The sequence below is a fragment of the Urocitellus parryii genome, chromosome 1 (assembly GCF_045843805.1).
Source record: "Urocitellus parryii isolate mUroPar1 chromosome 1, mUroPar1.hap1, whole genome shotgun sequence".
Taxonomy (NCBI): domain Eukaryota; kingdom Metazoa; phylum Chordata; class Mammalia; order Rodentia; family Sciuridae; genus Urocitellus; species Urocitellus parryii.
Genome location: NC_135531.1, coordinates 276,224,932 through 276,247,920, shown reverse-complemented (window position 1 = coordinate 276,247,920; position 22,989 = coordinate 276,224,932). Strand labels below are relative to the sequence as shown.

The window sequence follows — 22,989 nt, the reverse complement described above, 5'->3', positions numbered from 1 at the left end:
CTGGGGACAGGGTCAGTCGGGGAGAGCTGGAGGCAGGGAGGGGACAGGAAAGACCCTCTGATTTGTGTCCCCAGCCACTTGGGCCCCATCATGGACCCAGATCCTGAACTGCATTTGGTCTTGCTCTGATCGGAGTGTTTGAGCTGGATTTCACGATGCCACCTGGCCTCCAAGAATTTATGGAGTCAGAGGTCCTGGGACAGAGTGCAGAGTCCTCTCTGCTTAGACTCCTCGGGACTGGACCGAGTCCCTGGGGCCTCTTCTCATCCTCCATCCCATAAGCAGAGACTGAAAGGGTGACCGGAGCCCGAGGAAGAGGGCCCCCACGGGGTCGAGATGAGGGGCAGGAGTGGCTAATGGCATTTTTAGAGGCAGCAGACTTTACGATTCTGTAGAGGGGACCCAGGATCTGTCCTGACATTACAGGTGTCAGAGGAAAGAAAGCCAGCGCTGGTTTGCTGCCATGAGACAGGAACCCCACACGATGGGAGTGCCTCCGGGGGGGCAGGCCTCGGTGGGCACTGGAGCCTGGGTCAGGGTCAGAGCCCCAGGTACTGCGGTGTCCACTGCTCTACAAGGTGGCCAGCTGTGACGCTGAGTCCACCTGGCCTGGGCCTGCTTCAGCGCCTGAGCCTCAGATGGCGTGCGGGGCGGGGTGGGGGGGTGGCCAGCTGCAGGTCCTGGCCATGCCAGGAGGCAGAGGCCCTTCACTGCCGGTCTGGCCACACCCTGGGCCCGTGGTCATGGAGTCCTCACTCTGGCAGTAAACGTCTTCTTCAGCCAAACGGCCGTACAGGAGAGAACCAGTTTTGTGTTTCATCTTGGGGCAGATTGAGTTACTGAGAAGTTCTGTCTGACTCCGACTGCAGCCTTGAACTTCTTGGTCCAGTTTGTTTGGCCTGCTGCCCTGGTGTCTCCTGGTAGCCTTAAAATCTGCGGCAGCATGAAGAAAAAAGAAATCATGCCATGTTCAGGAAAATGAATGGACTAGAGACCATCACACTGACAAATAAGTCAGACTTGGAAGGTCAAGGGTGGTCTGTGTTCTCTCCTCTGAGGAAGCTAGAGGACAGGGGGAAAGAGAGGTGGCGGTGGATCTCCTAAAAATCAAAGGGAGATCAGCAGAGGGAAGGGACCGAGGGGTGGGAGGCCGGGAGGGCGCGGAAGTGCAGGGGGGTGATACTGGCCAAAGGCTGTCGTCGTGTTTTGTGGGTGTGTGAGTGTGTAACAACAACCCCCATCGATGTGCGCAACTGTTAGACATCAATCAAAAAACGTGGGAAAAAATCTGTGCCAGAACCTGGAGCCTCACGGGAAGGTGTCACCCACCAGCAGAGCCAGGAGCGTCGGCTGGCCCGGAGCCAGTGCCACCACAGCCGGACTCTCCAAGCACCCAGCCCGTCGGCACCTCTCTGGGCCCTTCAGTCTTGCAGAGGGACCCTCACCATGTCTTAAACAGAAACGAAGGAGAAGGCCTCTCTCCGAGGGAGGACGGGAAAACCTAGTGGGGTGATTCTTGCTGCTGGAGAGTCACCCCTAGGTGTGGGTTTCCCAGCGAGGACCTGAGACAATGGCCTGCCTCCTGGTCCCTCTTCCCGGCAGTGGGAGGGGCGGCTGCACAATGGACAGGGTCAGGACCAGCCTGGAACTCCCCCGACACTGTGACTGAGTGGACTGTGACCACAGACGGGGAACAGTGTGGCCGGCCACGTCTAGGAGACCAGCTGGTTGCTTGACGAACCTTGTGTGCTGACTAGTTACACCCCATCCGAAGAATCGGTTAAAAAACAAAAAGGCAGAAATTCTGTTGGCTCAGAGGAGCAGAAGGGGACAGGTCAGGCTGTTCTGGAAACTGGCCACCAGAGACTCCACTGGACACCACCTGGTTCTGCCTCTTCTTCAGTAGCGCCTCATGGTGGCTTCTCAGGGCCACCACCAGCTGCCATCGCAGGTTCCCATCAAGCCCTCAGCCTGGGGCAGCTCCCCAGGGCAGGCTCTGAAGCAGGGTGCAGGGAGGAAGGGTCTTCCGCTGGAGTCCCAAGGTGGGGGGAGGGGAAGGAAGGAGCAGCCCCACAACTTGGATGAGGTGAACACAGACCCAGCAGCACCCCAACTTCTGAATGGAGCCCAGGGATACATCAGGCCACCCCACCGTGGGGTCAGCAGGCCACCACGAGGCCTCGTGGTCTACCTGCTCCGTCCTTGTGTCCACCTGGCTCCCTGCTCTGCCTGGTCAGGCCTGCCCCACCCTTTCTGGTTATAGTTCCAGGAATTACTTAGAATTCGCTTCCCCTTGAAGCCCTGGGTGGAAGGCCACTCCCTCTTCCTGCTCTTCAGGCCACCCTGAACACCCCTTGCCTGAGCTCCAGTCTGGCCTGGCCGCTCAAAGGTCTGCCCTGCCCAGCTGCACCTCCTTCCCTGCCACCGGAGCTGCCCGTCAGTTCCCGGCCTGTCCCGCCTCCCTGCCCGGGAGAGCTAATGTGCTCTAATCCCCTACTCCAGGACTCTCCTGGGGTCCCACAGAAGCTCCTGGGCTGCTTGCTCCAGGGCCTGTCCCACGTCAGCCTGAGCTCCGGCATCAGGCAGGTCACAGAGCCCATGAGCGACGCTCCTTGGCCTTGGCCGGCTCTGCCCAGGGCCAATCTGTGCCTGGCCCTTGGTGCTCCAGGCCTGCAGCTGGCTCCCCTGAGTGTGCATGCTGTTGGCTATCCAGCCCTGGATGGGCAGGGATCCCAGCGTAGGTTCCAGAGGGTGACCAATGCCAGACCTTGAGTCTAGCCTCATGTCCCGCGGTCAACGGGCCTCCCAGTGGGCCCTGGGACCACGCTGCTCCTGTTCAGTCAGGGAATGGTGCTGGCGGTTCCTGACCTCACTCTGGTGGCTTGGCCTCCTCTCCTCTTGCCTCTGGATCCAGCACTTTATCCCAGCATCTCTCTTCACCAGTAAGCCCCGGGCCCAGCCCTGCTCCTCTGGGCCCCTCTGCCTCTGCCTCTCCCACGAAGACGCCACTGTCCGAGTTCAGGCCCGGCCTGGGTGCTGCTCAGAGACCTGCTAGTCTGAATGTGCACCCCCACTTATCTCCCTTTTCAGCTCTGCCCAGTGCCCCTTGCCCCAGGTGGGGGACCAGAGTTGAGTTCCAGGGGTCCACTCCGATACCCAGTGAAGCCTCGTCACTTGCAGGAAGTGGTGACTCATCACTGAGCCTGGCAGCCAGGGCGGCTCCACTTCCCTGGGGCCTCAAGTGGGTGTGCTTCTGTGAGGCACGCAGGGACAGTGGAGGCCTGAGCGTGGCAGCGTGCCAGCAGGACGGTGTCCAAGGAACACCTAGTCATCGGGAGGACACCCTCAGCTATCGCACAGCTGGGAGGACGGTGGCAGGCCGGCTCCTGAAGGTGAGGCCTGAGTGAGCTGGCGTGGGAGCCTGGGCCACCTGTGGCCAGGTGAGAGATGTGGGTGGAGCCCCCTGGAGCAGCCGCCACCAGGCCACACACCCTTGGTTTTGCCATCCTAAGGGTCACACGTTGCCCTGCTCTTCCAATCTCCCCCGACGGGACCCCTGGTCCACCCGCACTGTGCCTCGGGCCGCACCATCTAGCACCACTTCTGCCTGGACCACTTCTGCCTGGGGGTGCTCTCTGCGGGGGGAAGGCTCTGCTCTGTGGTGCCTGCCCATTCCTATGGTGTAAATGTGCCACCATGGCCAGTTTCAAGTGACCAGGATGATGTCACTGAACACGGAGTACTTCCACCATAATGACGCAATACGTGCAGCCACCTCCAGGACAGGCAGTAGTGAATGTCGCCAAGTAAGTGTAAAGGGACAGGCCTGGGATATTGATTCTTTGTTTTTAATAGAACTCACTGAATCACAGGCCTCATAATTTAGGTTCTGGTCATGGCTGTATTTACAACCGGCTCACAGGACTCCTCTGAGAAGTGGCCCGACAGCAGTTCTTGCGCTGGCCCCAGACACCACTGCTCCCACCCAGGAGCCGGCGGAGGCCTGGTGGGCTGCGGCCTTGCTGCCAGAGCTCATGCGGTCAGGCCGCCTCTGCCCCCTTCCCTAGGTCGGCTGGTCTCAGAGCCTCGGCCTCCAGCTCACGTCCTTGGCCTGCTCCGTGCCAGGCTGACCTGTGGCCTCGGGCAGCCTCCTCCTCCATCTCCTCCGCAGCGTGAGCCCGGGACGGCCCTCCATGCGCTCCTTTCCCCGCCCCTGCCCCCTCTTGCTCGCCCCTGGTTCTGTCCCAGTCTCTCCCGACATCCGTGGAGTGGCTCTGGATCTGTTGGTCTCTCCGCCTGCCTTTTTCCCAGTGGTGCTGCTTCCTCCTGGAAGTCTGCCCGTCGCTTCCAGCAGGGTTTGTCCTCCCTAGAAGAGGACAGCAGCCGAGGGCCGTGCGACTGTGTCTCCACCTCGAAACACAGAGTGCCCCAGCGGACGGAGCTGCTCAGCTGGCGTAGAATGGGGAGGCCGCGGCAGCGAGTGAGGTGAGCTCGGAACCCCTCTGTGCCGCAGGTGTCCCAGCGACGCCCTTGGTCCCTCCAGCTGTCCCATGTCCATGTCTTTCCACACAGGCCCTGGCTGTGTGCTGAGAGGGCCCCCGGGAAGACAGCATGCGTGATGTCAGAGAGACTTGAGAAGAACTACCATGGAGGGGGTGAAGCCCCACGGGAGGAGACCCAAATCAGTGGCCACTACCAGACACGGGTACGACCCTGACTGTCCTCCGACCACAGAGGCAAACTGAGTCCAGACGGATCCAGCAGAAGAAACGAGCCCAACCACGGCTCACCGCACACTCGTAAAACTAATAAACTGTTTTGAGCCACTAAGTTTCAGAGGTGGTCTGTTAGGTGCAAAGACCCACAGCATCGCTCCAACCACATCTCACTGGGAGCCCCTGAGCCCCTCGAGGGGAAAGGAGGACAGTCAGGCACACAGGCCCAGCCCCAGCCACAGGCTGCGCTCCGGGGGCCTGGGAGGGTCCAGGAGGATCCCCGATCCTGCACTAGGGTGAGGGTGAGGGGCGAGGCATTCTCTGAGCATGATTTAAGGGGAGCAGAGCAAACTCATTAATCAAGGTAAATAATACTTTAATACAATATTTCAAAAATCAAATCAACACAATGGTCCATGTACAGCTGCATATTTTTGTAAAAAATATTTGTTTTTGTAAAAAATTATCAGTTTGAGGTCCAGGATTAGGGTTAGGTAAGCCAAATAGGGTTATACAAGTACAGGGTGAGCCTTGTTTTTTATTTAAAAAAAACTTTGATATTTTATAATTTTTTGCATTTGGTTTTGATTTTAAAAAAATTTGCATTACTGGGGGTTGAACCCAGGGCCTGTGTAGGCCAGGCAAGTGCATGACTACTGAGTTACACTTCCAGCCCTTTTCTAAAAATTTTTGGAGACAGCACCTTGCTAAGTTTCCCACAATGACCTGGAACTTGCAATTCTACCCCTGCCTTCCTGGTAGCTGAGGTTGCAGGTGTGCACCACCATGCCTGGATGTAGCTCCTCCCATCTGGGCTGGGTCCTTCCTTACCTGCTGTCAGACCCCAGGTATCTGACTGGCTTGCAGAAACTCTTCCTACTATTTTCTACCCTATCCTGATTTGAGCAGTTGTCAGGCAGTTATACCACACTCTGAATGAAGCAAATGAGATCAAGTGCTTCTCAGGAAAAAAATCGGAGGGAAAAAAGGAAAGAAAAAATTGAGCTGGGTACAGTGGCACATGCCTATGATCCCAGCGACTCTTCAGGAGGTTGATGCAGGAGGATCACAAGCTCGAGGACAGCCTGGGCAACTTAGCAAGACCTTTAAAATAAAATCAAAAAGGGTTGGAGAGGAAATGAGATGGTAGAACTCTTGCCTAGCACGTGCCAGGCAGGACCTGGGTTCAATCCCCAGGGTTGCAAAAAGGAGGGAGGAGGGGGAGGAGTACGGGGTAACCAGAGAGCTGGGCTTAGCTTCCAGGGCCAGAGGGGCCCACAGTTATTAGAGGTTCTAAGATTCTTCCCTTGGTAGGTCTCATGGGCAAATCTTAGGAGTCATGTGATTGCTCTCCAGATGATCTTTAAAGAACTCTCGGCTTATTGTGTATTTGGTATTTTCCCCTGTAGATTGGGTTCATGTCCAAGCTCAGCTAACTCTTTGGAGCCAGCAGATAGCTGAACTATTTATGAACAGGTCCTTGGTATTTTAAAAAGCACGTTTCCAGCCCGCAGCCTTGGAAGGCAGAGTGTGCCCGGGCGTGGCCCCCAGGCCGCGGTGAGAGGCCCAGTGGCTCCACTCCTTTCTCTTTAAAAGACCAGCTTTTCTTCTTCCCCCATGACCAGACATTTGCCAGTGAGATTTCTGCTCATCTGGAGGCGAGGGAGAGACAGCACTGGCTCAGACCTCAGACCGGGGAGACACGGCTGAAAGACCCGCCCCTGGGTGTCTGCTGCTCCCACACCAGGCAGGGAAAGGCCGTGCCAGGCAGCGCCTGAGGAATCCCAGGGGAGTGGACTGGTGGGCACGGGGAGCACCCTTGCTGCTGTTTATCTGTGACCATGGAGTGATTCCCTTCCGGGGCCTCTGCTCCCCCTGCCGCTTCTCAACCCTGGAGACCAGCACGCAGGTGGAGCCAGGGGTTCAGAGGCACCTGAGGCCCGGGGCTCCACAGCCTCCCTCCCGCAGAGTGCAGGAGGACGCACGCACTTCCAGAGAACCGAGATGCGGTGCTGGGCTGTGCGCACCAGAGTTCTAAGGTGCCTGCCGGAGCCACAGCCAAGAATGCTGAGTTCCAGGGTCCTGGCCCTAGATGGGCTTATGGGACTGTCATGGGAACCTGGTTCGTTCTTGCTCAAGGGACTTCTGCTGGCTTCTGCCTGCTCCTAAGGAGTCACAGGCCACTGGAAAACACAGGGATTGTCCTTTATTTCCAACCTGTGGGTCCCCTGAGATGTCTCCACTGAAGGCAGGAGACACCTGGGACATGGCCTGGACACTAACTTGCTTTCCCTCCCCACCGCCTTCTAAAACCTGGTCAGTTTCATGATTTTACAGTGTGGGTGACACCCAGGGTACTGTGCTGTGCTGGCTCTGAGGGTGAATGTCCCTCCTCTGTCCTAAGACTTGGGCCTGATTTACCCTCAACAAGAGCAGTGGTCATGGTCATTTTGCTGGTGGAGGTGGTATGTTGTGGTCTTTTTAAATCTTTTTTTTTTTTTTTTTTTGGTGCTGGGACTTGAACCCGGGGGTGTTACTACTGAGCTGTGTCCTCAGTCCTTTCATCTATTTATTTCTCATGTGATCCTCCTGCCTCAGCCTCCTAAGCTGCTGGGATTGCAGGAGTGTGCCTCATGCCTGGCCTTATTCATGATCTTAACACAGGGAGGGAAACACGGGGCATTAAACTGGCCGGTTTTCTAAAGCTTTTGAAAACTGTGTGCCGCCAGGTGCAGTGTCACACGCCTGTAATCTGTGACTCAGGAGGAGAAGGCAGGCGGACTGCAAGGCGGAGGCCAGCCCGGGCAACTTAGCAAGACCCTTCCTCAAAGAAATGAAATGAAATGAAAATAAACGGATAAAAAGGGCTGGGCTGGGGATATAGCTCAGTGGTGGCGCCCCCGAGTTCAATCCCTAGTACCACAAAAAATAAAATAGAAACCAAAAAACTAAGAACCCGGGTAGGAGCAGAGGGCTGCTCTGAAGCTGCCGGAGCATTCCACATCCTCTGTCTCAGGTGAAGACCCAAACAGAGTCCCCAGGCTGCTGCTGCGGCTGACACTGGCGTGAGAATGAGGTGCCTTACGATGAGGGCCTCGGCAGCTGGTCCCGGTGAGGACAGGGGCTTCCACAGGGCAGCCCTGGTCAGCAGTCTGCAGAGTCCCTCTGGCTGGCCGAGCTTTCGTGGGCTCAGCCTCTCCTCGGGAGCCAGGGAGATGGCAGGGCTCCCGGGTTTGGTCTCGAATTCTGCCCAGCTGGTGCTGGGGAGCTGGGGATGCTGGCTGGACCTGGGCCGAAGGTCTCCCGAGGGCAAAGGCCACGGCTCTCCTCCTGTGAAGGTGACCAGGAAATGTCCCCTTGCCGGGAGGGCAGTAGTAGGCTCCCCAGCCCTCCCCATGTGGCTCTCCTAGATGAGAAGGGCCCAGATGGTGGGCAGTCACGACCTTACTCCTGGCTGGCCTGGCGGGCGGGTCCCTCCCCAGCTCCCCAGTCTTTCAGTGTCTCGTTGACAACTGTCTCTTCACATCTGTCACCTGCAGCTGCTGGCTGGCAGAGAATGGGAAGCTGGCTGGTCCTCAGGCAACGGGACAGTGACACCCAGGGAGAGAAGCATCCTCACTTCCTGTAGGACTGGCTGCCTGGGGAAGAAGGGCCAGAGCAAGATGCCAGCGCCAAGTGATGCCTGCACAGAACCCCTCTGTGCCACACAATCCCTCTTTCAACCCGCTCATGTCAAACAGAATGAGAACTTTCCCTCCCGGGTCCCGACTCCTGGCCAGGGCACGGCCTCCCCCCACAGGAAGCAGGCCGCCTGGTGGGACCGCCCGGTTGGGTTGCCGTGAGCTCTGCTGGGTCCACTTCCCAAGAGCTGTGCACACGGCTCAGGCTGTGAGAGGCATCTGGGTGTGCGGCCAGGGCAGCCATCAGCTGCTGGGGTGCTACTGATGTGATGTTATTACCCGCGCTCTTCTGACCTGGTGTGGCCTGGAAACTGGCAGGGTCAGAGGCCTGACCACTGTCCTCTAGCCGAGCTTTCCCTGGGTCTCCTGCAGCTGCCCTGGGGCTGGGGAGAGGTAGCCTGGCCTGAACTGAGGCTTCCCTGAGTCTCCCCCAGGAACAGGGCCCGTGGCCTTGAAGCCTGCAGGTTCTCAGATGACCACCATGCCCAGGTCTGGCCAGGGAGAGCTGGGGACAGTCACAGAAGCGCCTGTCTCTGAGTGTGGCTTATTTCAGGCTGTTTGGGCTTCTTTGCTTTGTTCATTTTCCTCTGAAAAGGTCCAGCTTAGTTGGGGTGCAGAGGTGGTAGGGTGGGGAGCCAACTGGTTGAGGCTGGGAGGGTCGTCCTGACAGGGAGCAAAAGGGCAGCAAGGGAGGCCCCAGGACACAGTGGGGACCCTTGGACCCACCCACAACTGGCCCTCCTGGTGGCCCTGCTACCTGGCTTGTGAGGAGTCACCTGCTTCTATTTAAAAAAATTTCTTTTAGTTCTACATGGACACAACATCTTTGTTTATTTATTTCTATGTAGTGCTGAGGATCAAACCCGGTGACTTACATGTGGGAGGCAAGTGCTCTGCCACTGAGTCACAACCTCAGCCCCTCACCTGCTTCTATTTGACTGTGTCCCCCACTGGGACACAGCTGTTGGGCTGAGGCCTGGGTGGGAGTCTCCCAGCACAATATAAGCCTCGTTCCAGGGCCAGCCTCCTTCGCCAGGACAGGCCAGGTTGACCCTGCATGGGGGTTGGTCACTCTGAGCTACTGGCCAGGGCCCAGGCTGACTTACTGTGCAGGCCCCTTGAGGAGGAAGCTGTGGAGCCAGGGCGGCTGGCCTTCTGGGGGCCACACGAGGAGAACTGGGGGGTCAGGGCTGATGCCTTTGCCTTGGGCGAGTTCAGCTCGAGGGTCTCTGGAGTGTCGGGGGTCCTTGGCTTGCAGGTGAAAGTCGATGCAAACTCCCTAGGGAAAAACGTGCGGTTAGGAAGCGGGGAGGAGGGAGGCAGCTGCACCACTGAGCCCCAACAGGTGCCTAGGCATGGGGTGGGGAGGGTGGCACAGGACACCCACAGGCAAGAATCCCCGCCCTGTGGAGCTCACAGTCTAGGTGACAGGGAGATCATGAAAAGCAAACGCTAAGGGGGGTGAAGGTGGGAAGGGGACAGAGCCTCCGAGAGATGGATGGTGGGAAGGCATGTCGGCAGAACAGGGTCCCCAAAGATGTCTGAGTCCCAAATCATGTTCAATTGCATGACAAAGAGGAATTAAAGTTGAGGAGTGACCTCAGGGCTCCTAAATTTACAGGCTCGCTGGGGCTGCTAATTAGCCAGGTACCGTGCAGGAGGGAGATTGTCCCCCTTATCTAGGCAGGCCCAGGTGATCACAGGCTCCTCCCAGGAGAGAGAGGCAGGCGGCCCAACAATCAGGGAAAGAGATGGGCTGTGGAAGAAAGGCCCAGGGATGCACGGCCTTCAGAAAAACCTGGTCCTGGCCTGTAGGAACTGACCGCCCAGGGTGGACGGGGAGCTCAGAGACCAGAGGCAGAGAAATCCAGGAGTGCCCCAAATGCAGTGTGCTAGGGACCGGTGGCCAGAGCGTGTCTCCGTGGGCAGCAAGACAGAAGGATCCCACATCCCGAGGCAGTAGAAAGTGATCTGTATGCTGAATCACACAACAGTGGGCCTGGACTCACCGGAATGTCCCTGTAAAACTGTTAGCATGCCCAGTGTGAGGTCAGAAACAGTCGGGCATCTGTGGCTGCACAACATGCTTGGCTGACTATCTTAATGACTTTTTGTCAGAGAGGGCTGGGGATGCGTGTCAGGGTCACCTGGCAGGCCAGCGGCGGTTTTGACCAAGTTTTGACCAACATGGCTCCAGGGCAAGCTGGAGCCCACAAGGAGGGCCAAGGAGTACAGGTGGCCTTTAGAAACAGGGGACAGCAATGAACAGGCTGTCCCCCAGAAAGGAATGTATCTATTAACACCCCTTGAATCTGGTCCAGTGACTTCTGCCCTACGGAGCTGGAAGTTAATGCACTGGTGTCGCTGAGGTTTCTAAGTGTTGAAGTCTGCTTCAGCGGTAGAAGGAAGCTGATTTTAGATGGGGTGGCCAGGAAAGGTCTTGCTGAAAACAAATGACAGTGAACCCTCAATCCTGCGAGGCAGGCATCACACTTCATTTATAAGATGTACAAATTAAGAGTCCATAGCAGGTAGCTGAGACCAGGGGGACCTTGAAGCCAGCACTTTCCAGGTGCCCACAGGATCTAGCCTGCTGCAGCAGCCTCGCCGGACATGGTGGCCCTGTGTGGGCACTGGCTCCCTCCTCCCGCCAGCAGTGAGGTCTTGTGCTGCCTCCCAGCAGGGGTTGGAGGTATGGTCTCTCGGCCCGTCTTGGGCTCTCACCTTGACTTCCCGACTACCTGATGTGCTGATTTACTGACCATGTCTGTGAAGACTTGGAGCCCCCAGAAGTCCTTCAGGTGTGGTCACCACTCCATGAGCTTATGTGGGTGCCTCAGCGTGTGGGCGAGTCTATGCACAGAGGGCTGCTGGGCTGCTGAGGAGAGCCTTCCAGGCAGGACACAGAGGTGCGGGCAGGTTGCAGGGCTCCCACCCTGGGGGCAGGGACAGGTGTGCAGTACAGGCCGGGAGAGCGAGACCCAGGACTCCAGTGGAGCATGCTCAGGAGCCAAGCTCCCTGGAGTGGCCAGTGACCCTCAGGGCTGTCCTTCCACCCTCCAGCTGTGACTAGAAGTGAGCAAGTTCCCTGACACTTGGGCAGCCTCAGTTTCTCTCCTGTAAGATGTCTATGTGATGATTCAGTGATGCACCCTTGTCCCCAAGGCAAGTGCTACATAAAATAAGGGTTACTGTTCTGGGAGCTTCTTTTTTTTTTTTTTTAATATTTATTCCTGGGGCTGGGGATGTGGCTCAAGCGGTACCGCGCTCGCCTGGCATGCGTGCGGCCCGGGTTCCATCCTCAGCACCACATACAAAGATGTTGTGTCCGCCAAAAACTAAAAAATAAATATTAAAATTTTCTCTCTCTCTCTCTCTTAAAAAAAAAAAAGAAAAATGTTTATTAAAAAAATATTTATTCCTAAGTTTTAGGTGGACACAATATCTTTATTTTACATTTATGTGGTGCTGAGGATCGAACCCAGTGCCTCTAGCATGCTAGGCGAGCGCTCTACCATTGAGCCACAATCCCAGCCCTCTGGGAGCTTCTTTAGAGAAAACTGGAATTTCTATGGCATTTCTATATTTCTATGTGCTTTTCTCTTTGTATTGAGGATATATCACTTTAATAAGTAGAAAAACAATACTGACAATATCTAAAAAGTCTCTAAGTTCAAATTAGGAAAAGACTGGCATAAAAATGGTCCCTACTTTGGGCCAGAAGTCTTCAGGCCAGATTCAGGAGGACGTGGAGGACATAACTCTACTGCATTTTTTAAAAATTGCAAAATTAAGTCGAGTGCGGTGGCACACACCCATAACCCCAGCTGTTCGAGTCAAGGGCTGCGGCAGGAGGATTTGGGGTCTGAAGCCAGTCTAGACAACTTAGTGAGACTTTGTCTCAAGTTAAGTGAAAAGGGCTGGAGATGTGGCCCAGTGGCAGGGCACCCCTGGGTTCAACAAAACAGGAACAACTGAGACGCAAGTAAAAAACGACCTCTTCAGAACAGTGGCAGCTGCCACGCAGGGGTGAGGGTGGCCTAACACTGGGTGACCTGGACACGTCCTCCGCTGTGGTCTGGGGATAGGGAGGCCAGCCCCGGCCATCCTGGGAGCCATCCAGCACTGGGGGTTCAGGCCCAGGAGGGCTGACTGGATTCACATATGGCACCTTAAAGCCCATGAGCAGTGACATCAGGCAGTGGAGTCAGGGGTCAGCTGAGGGGAGGCAGTGAAGAGCCAGACAGAGAAGGGCTCAGAACCTATCACCCCCAGCCCCAGAGTGAGCAGGAAGGGCACTGCCCTTTTGGAGAGCAACGTAGCAAGGTGCCGAAAGCCTTGAGGGGTTGGCTACTCTTACATTTCAACTTGGCTGGACCACAGAGTCCAGATGTTGGGTCAAACACCATTCTGGATGTGTCCGTGAAATTGGTTTTTGGATAAGATTAAGATTTAAGCTGGGTGTGCGGTGGTGCACGCCTGTGATCCCAGCTACTTGGGAGAATTAGGCAGAAGGATTGCAAATTCAAGGCCTGTCTGGACAACTTACTGAGATTCTGCCTCAAAATAAATTTTTTTAACAAGGGCTGGGGATGTGGCTCAGTGACAGAGTGTTTGCCTAGATGTGAGAGACCCTGGGTTCAATCCCCAGCACCACACACAACTAAAGCAAAATGAACATTTTTTTTTTTTAGTTGTCAATGGACCTTTATTTTATTTATTTTTATGGGGTACTGAGGATCAAACCCAGAGCCTCACACATGCTAGGCAGGTGCTCTACCACTGAGCCACAACCCCAGCCCCCAAATCAACATTTCAGTGGAAGACTTCAAATAAAGCAGATCACCCTCCAGAATATGACTGGGCTTCATCTGTTGAAGGGCTGATTAGAAAAAGATGCACCTTCCCAGAGTGGGAAGGAACTCAGCTAGCACCTCTTCCCCTAATCTCTGGCCTGCTGGTCTACCCCGTCATATTTTTGGACTTACCCAGCCCCTCAGTAACATGAACCAATTTCTTCAAATTCATCTCTCCTCTGCACAGACTGTTCACACCTCAACAGCCACACTCCACTGCCCTGTGCCCTAGGACACAACCCTGGCCAGCTCAGGGAAGGAGTATCCTCGGACAGGGGCTCCCTCTGGCTGGCTCCTCCCAGTGGCGTATGCTGTAGCCCTCCTGCTGCAGGAGGTGGCCATGTTGACAAGGAGCTGGCCAACTGTCACTGACCTCTGCAGAGAAGAGGGGAAGGTCACTGTTGGCAGGATGGACTCCACGGCCCCACCCCAGCATGCTGAGGTAGCCAGAGCCAGGAAATAGTACTAGCCTGGCAGAGAAGGCCAGCAGGGCAGAGCGGGGAAAGTAGTTGGAAAGGAAGTCCGGGACGGTGACCACCTATGACAGAGAAGGCGATTGCTGCAGGAACACACAGCACCCGGTGCCGGAAGTCAAGTTTTGCTCTCTGTGTCAACCGGAAGGTGCCCTAGAGATAGCCGTCAGAGCCGTGGCGGCCTGCACGGGCAGCTGGTCAACAGGCACCTTGTCAGGAGGAGCAGTAATGGCCGGCAGACTTCATCTGTGCTTGGTCTGGAACGCTGCTGAGTCACACCAGGCCACTGAGCGTCCCCGCAGAGTGTGGGGGCACCATCACCCGTGGGTGCCACACACAGACTGGGGCACTCAGGGCCCATGTGGTCTCTGCTCCTGCCTCCCTCCATGGCCTCCCTCCATCCGGTTACAACAAAGCCAGAGTGTGGCCGAGCTGGGGGCCAACAGGAGTGGACGAGAACACGCCGGACGAGGGCAGAGGCCCCAAGCTCAGCAGCCGTGCCCAGGGCGCGGGAACAGGGCTGTCCTCCACCTGCCCAGTTGCCTGCTTCCTAAGGGTGGCTCTTCCAGCTGGATGGACTCTACCTGTCCCGAGCTGCCATACTTCCCTAGGGGTCACAGGAGAGGGGAACAACCTGTACAAAAGTAAAGCTCTTTCTCCTTAAAAGTTTTGGATTTCAGCCGGGCGCAGTGGCACCAGCCTCAGCAACTTAAGAGGCCCTAAGCAACTCAGTGAGACTCCCTGTCTCAATAAATACAAAAACAGGGCTGGGGAGTGGCTCAGTGGTCAAGCGCCCCTGAGTTCAATCCCCGGTACCCAAAATAAATAAATAAATGAATGAAGTTTTGGACTTCATTACGGACACTGAGGAAGTTCAAGTGGTTGTCGAATGATCCAAAAGGAAGCAAGAATCACTTTAAGAGCCTTACAGGAATAAGAGCTGACAGGAATAAGATGCTACATGGAGACTGAATCAAAAACTGAAAAATGAGAAAAATTTCTTCAGAAAATATTTAGTGGGCCTTTGGAGAGTCCACAGCAATCAGCCTCTCTCTGGTGTGGATATTTCAATGGGCTTGGATGTAGCCTCCCTAATTTGTTGCAGTAAACCTTCTTATCTCCAAAGAATGTTGAACTCTACACCCCACCCCGTCAATACCTGTGTTTTCCTTCCCTCTACTCTTTTTTTTAATAAAAGCCTCAGTCCTTCCTCAAAAAAAAAAAAAAAAGTTTGGATTTCAGATAGTTTTGGATTTAGGAACATTTGCATATGTATATGAAGTATCTTGGGGAGGACCTAAGTATAAACACTGACTTCATTCATGTTTATATATACACCTTATACACACAGCCTGAAGGCAATTTTATGTAGTTTTTAAAAAAATATTTATGTGCAGGAAATAGTTTCCTGGTGTGGAATTTTCCACTTTTGGCATTAGTGCTCAAAACATTTCAGATTTTGGACTTTCTGATTGCGGATTTCAACTTTCCCGTCCTGTCCGAGGCAGGACAGAACCCTGGCGGTGTTGGCTTGGAGAGGAGAGCTCTGTCTGAGGAGTCCGCTCCCTCGCCTGTCCCCAGGTCATGTGGCAAATGCCTTCTGTCCAGCTGGGGCTGCTCTCTGGGAGTCACAGGGCTCCCTCGGGACCACACCAAGCTGTGGTGGGGGGACAACAGGGAGTGGGAGAGCAAGTCTTTCTCCCTTTTTCTCTGGCCTGTGTTCTGACAGCGGGGTGTGGGGACACAGAGGTAGTCAACTGTGTGTGACTGACGACTGTCTCAGAGGACAACGGAGCTGGCTGGGGGCCACGTGTCAAAGCAGTGAGCTCTGTGCCCGTGGCCGGGGACTGCACGGCTGGGAGCCTGTGGCCTGGGGTGTGACCGACTTGGGGTCACGCAGGAGCCAGGGTGTCCGAGACCCGAGGGGGCTGAAGTCCCCCAGCCAAGAGGGGGTGGGCAGGCAGAGAGTGTTCCAGACAGTGTGGGGACAGGGGATGGGACGCGCTCTCCTTTTCACTCTCTCCCTCCTCGTGAAGAGCCCCTGGAGTCAGAGGACTGGACACCATGGCTTGACCACGAGGGGCCCTGTGCCCAGCCGGGACCCTGCTGAGCGTAGTGAGGGGTTGCTTCCAGGAAGTGGGCCTCAGGCGCCTGCCCATCATGGAAACAGTTATCCCCCAGCGTGAGCTTCACAAAGGAGGAAGGAAGGAGAACGGACCCCAGGTCTGGAGCGCTGCTTTCTGAGTCTCACAGGAGGATCTGCCTGGCCCTGGGCCTGGCCTTGGAATCTCATTCTGAACCTCCTCCCCGTTTCAAGAGGGGACCGAGGGCCAAGAGCCCCTGACCTGGCAGACAAGCTCTCCTTCAGTCACTCAGACAGGGAAGGGGCCAGGTAGGGGGCCTGCAGCCATTGGCCCGGAGGTGGCCAGATGCTGGGACCCAGCCCCCCGCCCCTGGCCTCTGGCTCGTCCTGCCACCTTTTACAGCTGTGCTCCTTAGGGGCTGACCCCTGTGGTACCTCCACCGTCTCCGGGAAAGTGGATGAAGAGGTGCTGCTGATGGGGGCTCAGCACTGTGGCCCTTCTCCTGCCCGCCTCCTCCCCCTCCCCCTTTCTCTGACCTTCTCCACAGTGGGTGCAGGCTTTGGTCCTCCCACCCGCTCTGGACGGCGGTGTGCCGGGGGCCTCTAGAGCTGGGGGGCTCCTGTTTCTGCAGACAGGGGAGGGAGGGCTGGCTGGCTTCCTGGAGGGAGGCACAGCGACAGGGACCGGGTCCTGCTCCCCACAGACACAGGATGGACGCCTTCACGGAAGGCCTGGGCCGGCTGCCCCACCACGTCCCTTGAGGCAGAGACTCTGAGGGTGTGTAGGCCACCATATGCGCTAGCCCCGTATTTTGGTGCCCCAAGGATGAATTCTCCATCTTGAAGTCACTCTGCTGGCGGGGTGCCCATGGCCAGGAGGACATGGAATGGGCAGCAGGTGACTGGGGGCTTGGGACAGGCTGGTCTGAGACTGGGCTGCGCCCTCTCCCTGAGCAGGTTTCCTCAGGTCAGCATAGGGACGGGCGGGACCACCGGACCGGCCTCTGAACCAGAGGAAGAGAAAACCATTTCCCCATTGGGCCTGCTCTGTCCTCGCCCCCCGCCGCGCCAGCGTCTTCAAAAGTGAAAGGCAAAGATAGGATGCTGCCCCCAGGTCGCCCCGAATCACACGTCCCCGGAACAGGTTCGCCCAGTGGTTCCTGAAACTGGTCTCTGGGGCATGTCCATGAGGGTTGCCCCTTGGCACTGATGTGGCCTAGGGTCACCAGGCATGGTGGCGGCATCCCATGGGTGCCCCGTCTCTGTTTCAGGACCTGGGAGAAAGCTCCCTGGCTCCTGTTGTCTGAGGCCAGGTCCCCAGGCCTGGTGGGCGCTGTCTGTCCTGGGTCCTCCTCCAGGAGCCAGGTGACTGATGAGACCAGGCCCATGACACCCCATGCCCCTACCTGACGCGCTCTCTGCTGCCAGGGTCCTGGGACACATCCTTCAGCCAGCTGTGGGCCGCTGTGGGGAACAGGGGAGGCTCCTCCTGAGGTCCAGCGGGCAGCTGCCCTCCTGCACTGTCGTCCGTGGCTGCTGGGGAGGAGACAGAGCTCAGTCACACCTGCCCTGGCCTCTCTGCAGTGCTCTTTCCTGGCTGGGCTGCAAAGCCATGGCGGGCGCACCCCCAGGCCAGGCCCTCAGCTCCCAGAGCCAGAGATGGGACACCTGGGAGTTTGGGTCAGAGGGGTGCAGGAGGCTCCCCGGTTCTTCTCCCCCCCCAGGGGAAAGCTGTCGAACACAGAGTTGTCTCCCCACGTCCCCACTGCATGGCTCCCTGAGGAGCTCGGAAGCACGTTTGCTTCTCTGAAACTCAAGTGTCACTGGCCTCCTGGGTTTTGATGTTCTAAACCTGGCAATCCCAGAGGTGGACACTCCTTACCACCCTCCCTGAGGTGCCTGAAGCCCTCAGTGCCCCCATGGGTGCCAGCAAGGGCCCAGGTCCAGGGTCCTGGCCACTAGGCCACGTAGGAGACTTGCACGGGGAGCAGATGGAGAAGTCCCGTGCTGCAGGGCCTGACCTGGACCCTCGTGGAGGACACTGTCTTGCTCTTTGTGCAGCAGGGAAGGAAGTCCTAACACAGAACACTGTGTTTGGGACAAGTGCTGTCAGAACAGTGGCAGGTACATTTCCTTGCCCCTTTGACAAGAAGTTACTCCCCGGTTGGTACAGGGTCGAGCTACGTGGCAGTTTCTGGACTCTTGGTGTCTTGACTTCCAGAAGATGGTATGTTTGTGCCCCCTCTGGCCCATGCTGACCGTCGTATGCAAACTGGCACACGCCCACTATGAGAGCTATTTTTGCTGCGCAATAAAGCAGATGCTGTTCTCTGAAACCATCTTTGGGGGTTTTCTCGGCGCCCTCCAGCTCCCCACAGTCGATACTGGAGGGATAAGCCCCCCAGCAACCCTGGGGTTGGGCCTGTTTCTATATTTCACCCACCATGCACCTCTTCTTCCCCAGCCCCACCCCTCTTCTCTTTAAGTCCTACAGCCAAAGGGGTCCTGTCACTTTGGAATGATCCTGTGACAGGGTCTGAATCTGTAGTTAGTTGTGTCTCCTTTTTTTTCTTCTTCAGTACTGAAGATCGAACACAGGGCTTTTTACCACCAAGATACATTCCCAGCTCTTTGTATTTCTTATTTTAAGACAGGATCTCACTAAGTTGCTAAGGCTGACCTCTAACATGTGATCCTCCTGCTTCAGCCTCCCAAGACGCCAAGATGACAGGCATGTGCCACTGCACCAGGCATCCCTGCTCCTTAATCCAAGTTTCTCTTGGCTCTTCCATTTAGAAAACACCTCAGCTCTATCCTGAGCATAAAGGAATATTCCCTGCAGGTTTCCCTGGACCCAGAGCAAGGTCTTTGGCTTCCAGATAATTTTATTTTGACTTAAACAAAAAACTCACTTTTGCCAGGTGTGGTGGCACACTCCTGTAATCTTAGCCACTCGGGAGGTTAAGGCAGGAGGATCAAGTTGGAGGCCATCCTCAGCAATTTAGCCAGATATTCTCGGTAAGTCTCAGGAGATGGGAAAGAACATTCCTCAGGCCACTGGCTTGTACGATTCCAAGCCGACTCCCTGGTTTTTCCCTTGGGAAGGATTTCCTTTGGGCCCTCTATGAGGCTGAGCCATTTGCTTAAAAGGAAAGGTCCATCTTGGCCCGTGTGGAACCGATCAAGCCCCCTGCGGGGCCCACTCGCTGCGCTCAAGGGCTGCTCCTCCACCTGGCGTCGAGGGTCCTACAGAACAACTCCACGTGCAGACCCTGGAGGGATCCCGGAGGCTCTGTAGGTGGGGCCTGCTTCCCAGGGCAGCAGGGACACCGGGGGAGTAGCCACGCGGGCTAGCTGTGTCTGGGGACAAAGTGAGAGGACAGATGTGGGGGGAAGGGCTGGAGAACAGGCCTGTGTGGCTCAGCGTTCAAAGGACGTCAGCTCAGGAGGACGGGCCCTGCAGCCCTGCCCTGCTCATCAGCCATGGCACCTTGTCCAGGAGCCCAGACGTGGCCTCACTCCCGGCTCAGCACAGCCTCACAGGCACAGACACCGAGGCCGGTTGCCATCCCTCCCTCAGGCCCAGGCTGGTGACAGCCGCAAGAGATGAGGAAGGAGACCAGCAGAACAACCGGCCTCAGTCCTCCCAGGGGTGAGGGTTGGGCAGTAGATGGGTTGGTCTGAACACGCGTAGAGGAAGGGCAAGTGGACCCCAGGGACAGAGCCACCGCCTGGAGGGACAGCCTGGAGGTGGGCTGCTCCAGGGGAGGACTTCCACCGAGTGGAGGGTTGGTAAGGAGAACCCGGGTGCAGGCCTGAGGTCGGGAGCAGGCTCGGCAGGCCCAGGCGAGAGCAGGGAACGTTCCCGGTCCCAGGCAGGGGACAGACAGGGCTGAGGCTGAGTGTCACGGGGCCCATGGAAGTGGGAGAGCTGGTGGGCTGGGGGCAGGCTGGGCGCTGGCTGGGTGCCCACCAGACTGGGCAAATAGGGGCAGGCGCAAGGAGGGGCACGGGGAAGACGGACTCAGCATCCTGCTGGCTGCTCCTGCCAGAAAGATTTGGGGAGATCAGCTGCTCCCTCCTCAGGCCCAGACTCTGGGAACTGCATGTAACCTCAGGGCTGCGTCCCCTGGTGGGTGCCCACCATGTTCATGGGAGGAATTAGGATCTGTCAGGGTCCCATCTTTGTCAGGGCTGAAATCAACTACAGTTGAAAATAACAGTATTGTGAACGCCGTGGCACCAGCAAAAGCCACACTCAGACATTTCTGTGCATGACGTGCTCACAGGCCTCCACCCTCAGGTGGCAGCACAGTAAATCTCTAGCAACTGCCTGGCATGCATGAGGCCCTGAATTTGACCCCCTGCACTGCAAAACAAAAATGAAACCATCATATTTATAATTAAGACTCACAGGGAGCCGGGTGGTCCTGAGAAGCTGTCACCCTGAATGAAGCACTCTCAGCTCCACGGCATTCGATCCAACTGGCCAGCATCCTAAGATGACCTAAGACCTCCACCCTGGCAGCAGAGGCCTCTGGATGAGTCACTGAGCTGATTCCTTTATGAAGGCGCGTTAACAGTCACCGTAACTGACGCTCTAGGTCGGAGCTCTAGACCTAGAGCTCTAGGTCGGAGCTCTAGGTCAGAAACTGCTCATAAGCAAGAGTCTCTGCCGGGCACGGTGTGCACACCTGTGACCCCAGCTACTGGGGAGGCTGAGGCAGGAGGACCGAAAGGCCAGCCTGGGCAACTTATCAAGACCTTGTCTCAAACTCTAAGAAGGGCTGGAGTGTAGCTCAGTGGTACAGCCCTTGTCTAGCATGCGAGAGGCCCTGGGGTCAATCCCCAGGACTGGGAAAAAAAAAAAAAAAGAGAGAGAGAGAGAGAGAAACCAAGAAATCAATCCCTCAAAGTCCCTCCAAATGGCCCTGCTATCTTCGGCCTCACAAAGCAGCCCGTCACTATGACCCTGGCCAGAGCCTCTGGGTCCAGCTCTAAGCAGATCCTCCAAGTCCTCAGATGTTCCTCATCCTGGGCTCTGACCCGCTCCTCTGTTGTTTTCCTATTTGAATGGAAATTAGAGTCTTATCTGGACTGCCCACAGTCTTTTTAATTTCCTCTCGAAAATTAAAAAAAATACTTTGTACATTTCTCATTCAAAATACTTATTTTTTTGGCATCCAAAAAATACTTTTGTCCCCCATCAGTCTCTGGTTAACCCAACTGGAGGCTTCGAAGCCCATTTGGGTCCCAGGGTGGTTTGGCTGCCGGGTGCCCTGACTCGGCGCAGCTTCCCGAACAGGGCGGCCCATCTGGGCACCAGAGCTGAGGCACCGAGACCTTGGCCATGGATCTACATTGCTACGGTTTGATGTGGGTTGAGTGGGTCCCCCAGGGGTTCACAGGCTGGAAGCTCAGGCCCCCATGTGGTAATGTGGAGGTGGTGGGCCCACGAGAGGTGGGGTCTAGGGCAAGGTCAGGGGGCACTACCCTGACCTGAGGGTTTAAAGTAGTTCTCATGGGATCCACTTGATTCCACCTGGTGTGGGTTTTAAAAAGAGCAAGACTGGCCCTTCCCAGCCTCTGCTTCCTGTCCTGCCATATGATCTCTCCCTCTTGAGTGCCCTACCATGATGTCACCTACCCTGTTGACCCAGCCACCGGGGCCCCACCCGAGGCTGAACCAATGGGGCCACCTGATCTTGGACTTTCAGCCTCCCAAACTTAGTTAAGTAGACCTCTCCTAACATGTGCAGCCTCAGGGGTCCTGCTACAGCAGCGGGAGTTGGTTAAGGCAGACAAGTGTTCTGAGATCCTGACTCCAAAATCTCAACATGAAACCTCAGTTCTCCCGGTCAGACACCTTCCTCCAGGAGCCTCCCGATGTGGGTGACAGATACTGTACTCCAGGAAGGGGAGCTGGAGGATCAGCCGCCTCAGGGCTGGCTGTGTGATCCCAGGTCCCCAGCCCGCAGGCCCTGGGGCTGTGGCTAGGTCAGAGGGCTTTCCAGGAGCAGGCCTGCACCTGCGACTCCCACTGTTGCTTCATGGGGATTCTAGATGTCACCAGGCCCAGAACAGCAGTGTTCTTACATGAAGAAGTTGTGTGGCACTCAGGGACACCAGGCTTGGCCTCCTTGCAGATGGCCAGGTGAGCGGTGAACAGGGCCTGCAGGCTGCCATTTCTGGCCTGTTGGCCACTCTGCGGAGAAACCAGATGCTCTTCCATCCTGCAGAAAAACATGAATAAAAGCAATAAATACAGATAGCTGGGGGGCACTGGCTGCTGGCCACTCGTACGTAGCATCATAAACAAATCCAGGTGGTGGCCGGGCCTGAAATTCTTTTGTTACATTGATATTTTTATTTTTATTTTATTTTTATTTTTTTTAAATATTTATTTATTTATTTAGTTTTCGGCGGACACAACATCTTTGTTTGTATGTGGTGCTGAGGATCGAACCCGGGCCGCACGCATGCCAGGCGAGCGCGCTACCGCTTGAGCCACATCCCCAGCCCCACATTGATATTTTTAAAACCCTTCTGAGGGTGTTGGCGGAAACCAGGAAGTCCTGTGCAGAGTGACCTTACCTCGCTCCTGTTGGCCCTGCTGGGAGCTGCTAGTGCTACAAGGTGTGGTACGTTTCTAACACGTAAATATGTCTTATGGCTTTGGGTGACACAGGCCCGTGACAGTTCAACTAAAGAGCTTAAGGCACAAATCTGTTTCTTCTCCAAGGACGCAGCAGATGCAGGAAAGAATGAACCCAATTAGAGAAGCAATGACCGCCGTCACGTCAGCCGAGAGCAGTGGCAGGCAAGAGCAGAACCGGGGACAGCCTGCTTCCCTCCACCACCACCTGAACGACGCGGCAGGGTGGCCCCTGAGCTGACGTCTGCACCCAGAGCAGGGGAGATGGCTGTCTGCTCCGCCAGACGTGCGTGACGGGCACCTCACCGTGCCAGGCCCAGTCAGTAAGAGGCGAAGGCTGGAGTGAGCTCTCAGAGGGCAGGCTCCTGGTGGTCCTCCTCGGGACCCTGGAGGGCTCTCCACGTGCCTCAGTAACAGAGCACGTGCTCCACCAAGGAGGAGACCGAAGCCACCACTCAACAAGGGCCTGGTGGGGACACTTGGTGACAAGCCTGTGCCTGCCCAGGGCTGGACTCTGGAGCGGCTTT

General features: G+C 56.3%; 1 protein-coding gene across 1 annotated transcript in view; it reads right to left on the bottom strand.

The window, feature by feature from the left end:
- Positions 1-5,067: 5,067 nt before the first annotated feature.
- Positions 5,068-22,989, bottom strand: part of Armc9 (armadillo repeat containing 9) — a 130,619-nt gene continuing 112,697 nt past the window's right edge. The window contains exons 22-25 of the mRNA XM_077791111.1: positions 21,904-22,040; positions 17,214-17,343; positions 9,502-9,674; positions 5,068-8,353 (exon numbers count right to left, since the gene is read on the bottom strand). Coding sequence (XP_077647237.1) covers positions 8,331-8,353; positions 9,502-9,674; positions 17,214-17,343; positions 21,904-22,040 — 463 coding nt within the window. The 3' untranslated portion in view covers positions 5,068-8,330. The remainder of the gene's footprint in view (positions 8,354-9,501; positions 9,675-17,213; positions 17,344-21,903; positions 22,041-22,989) is intronic.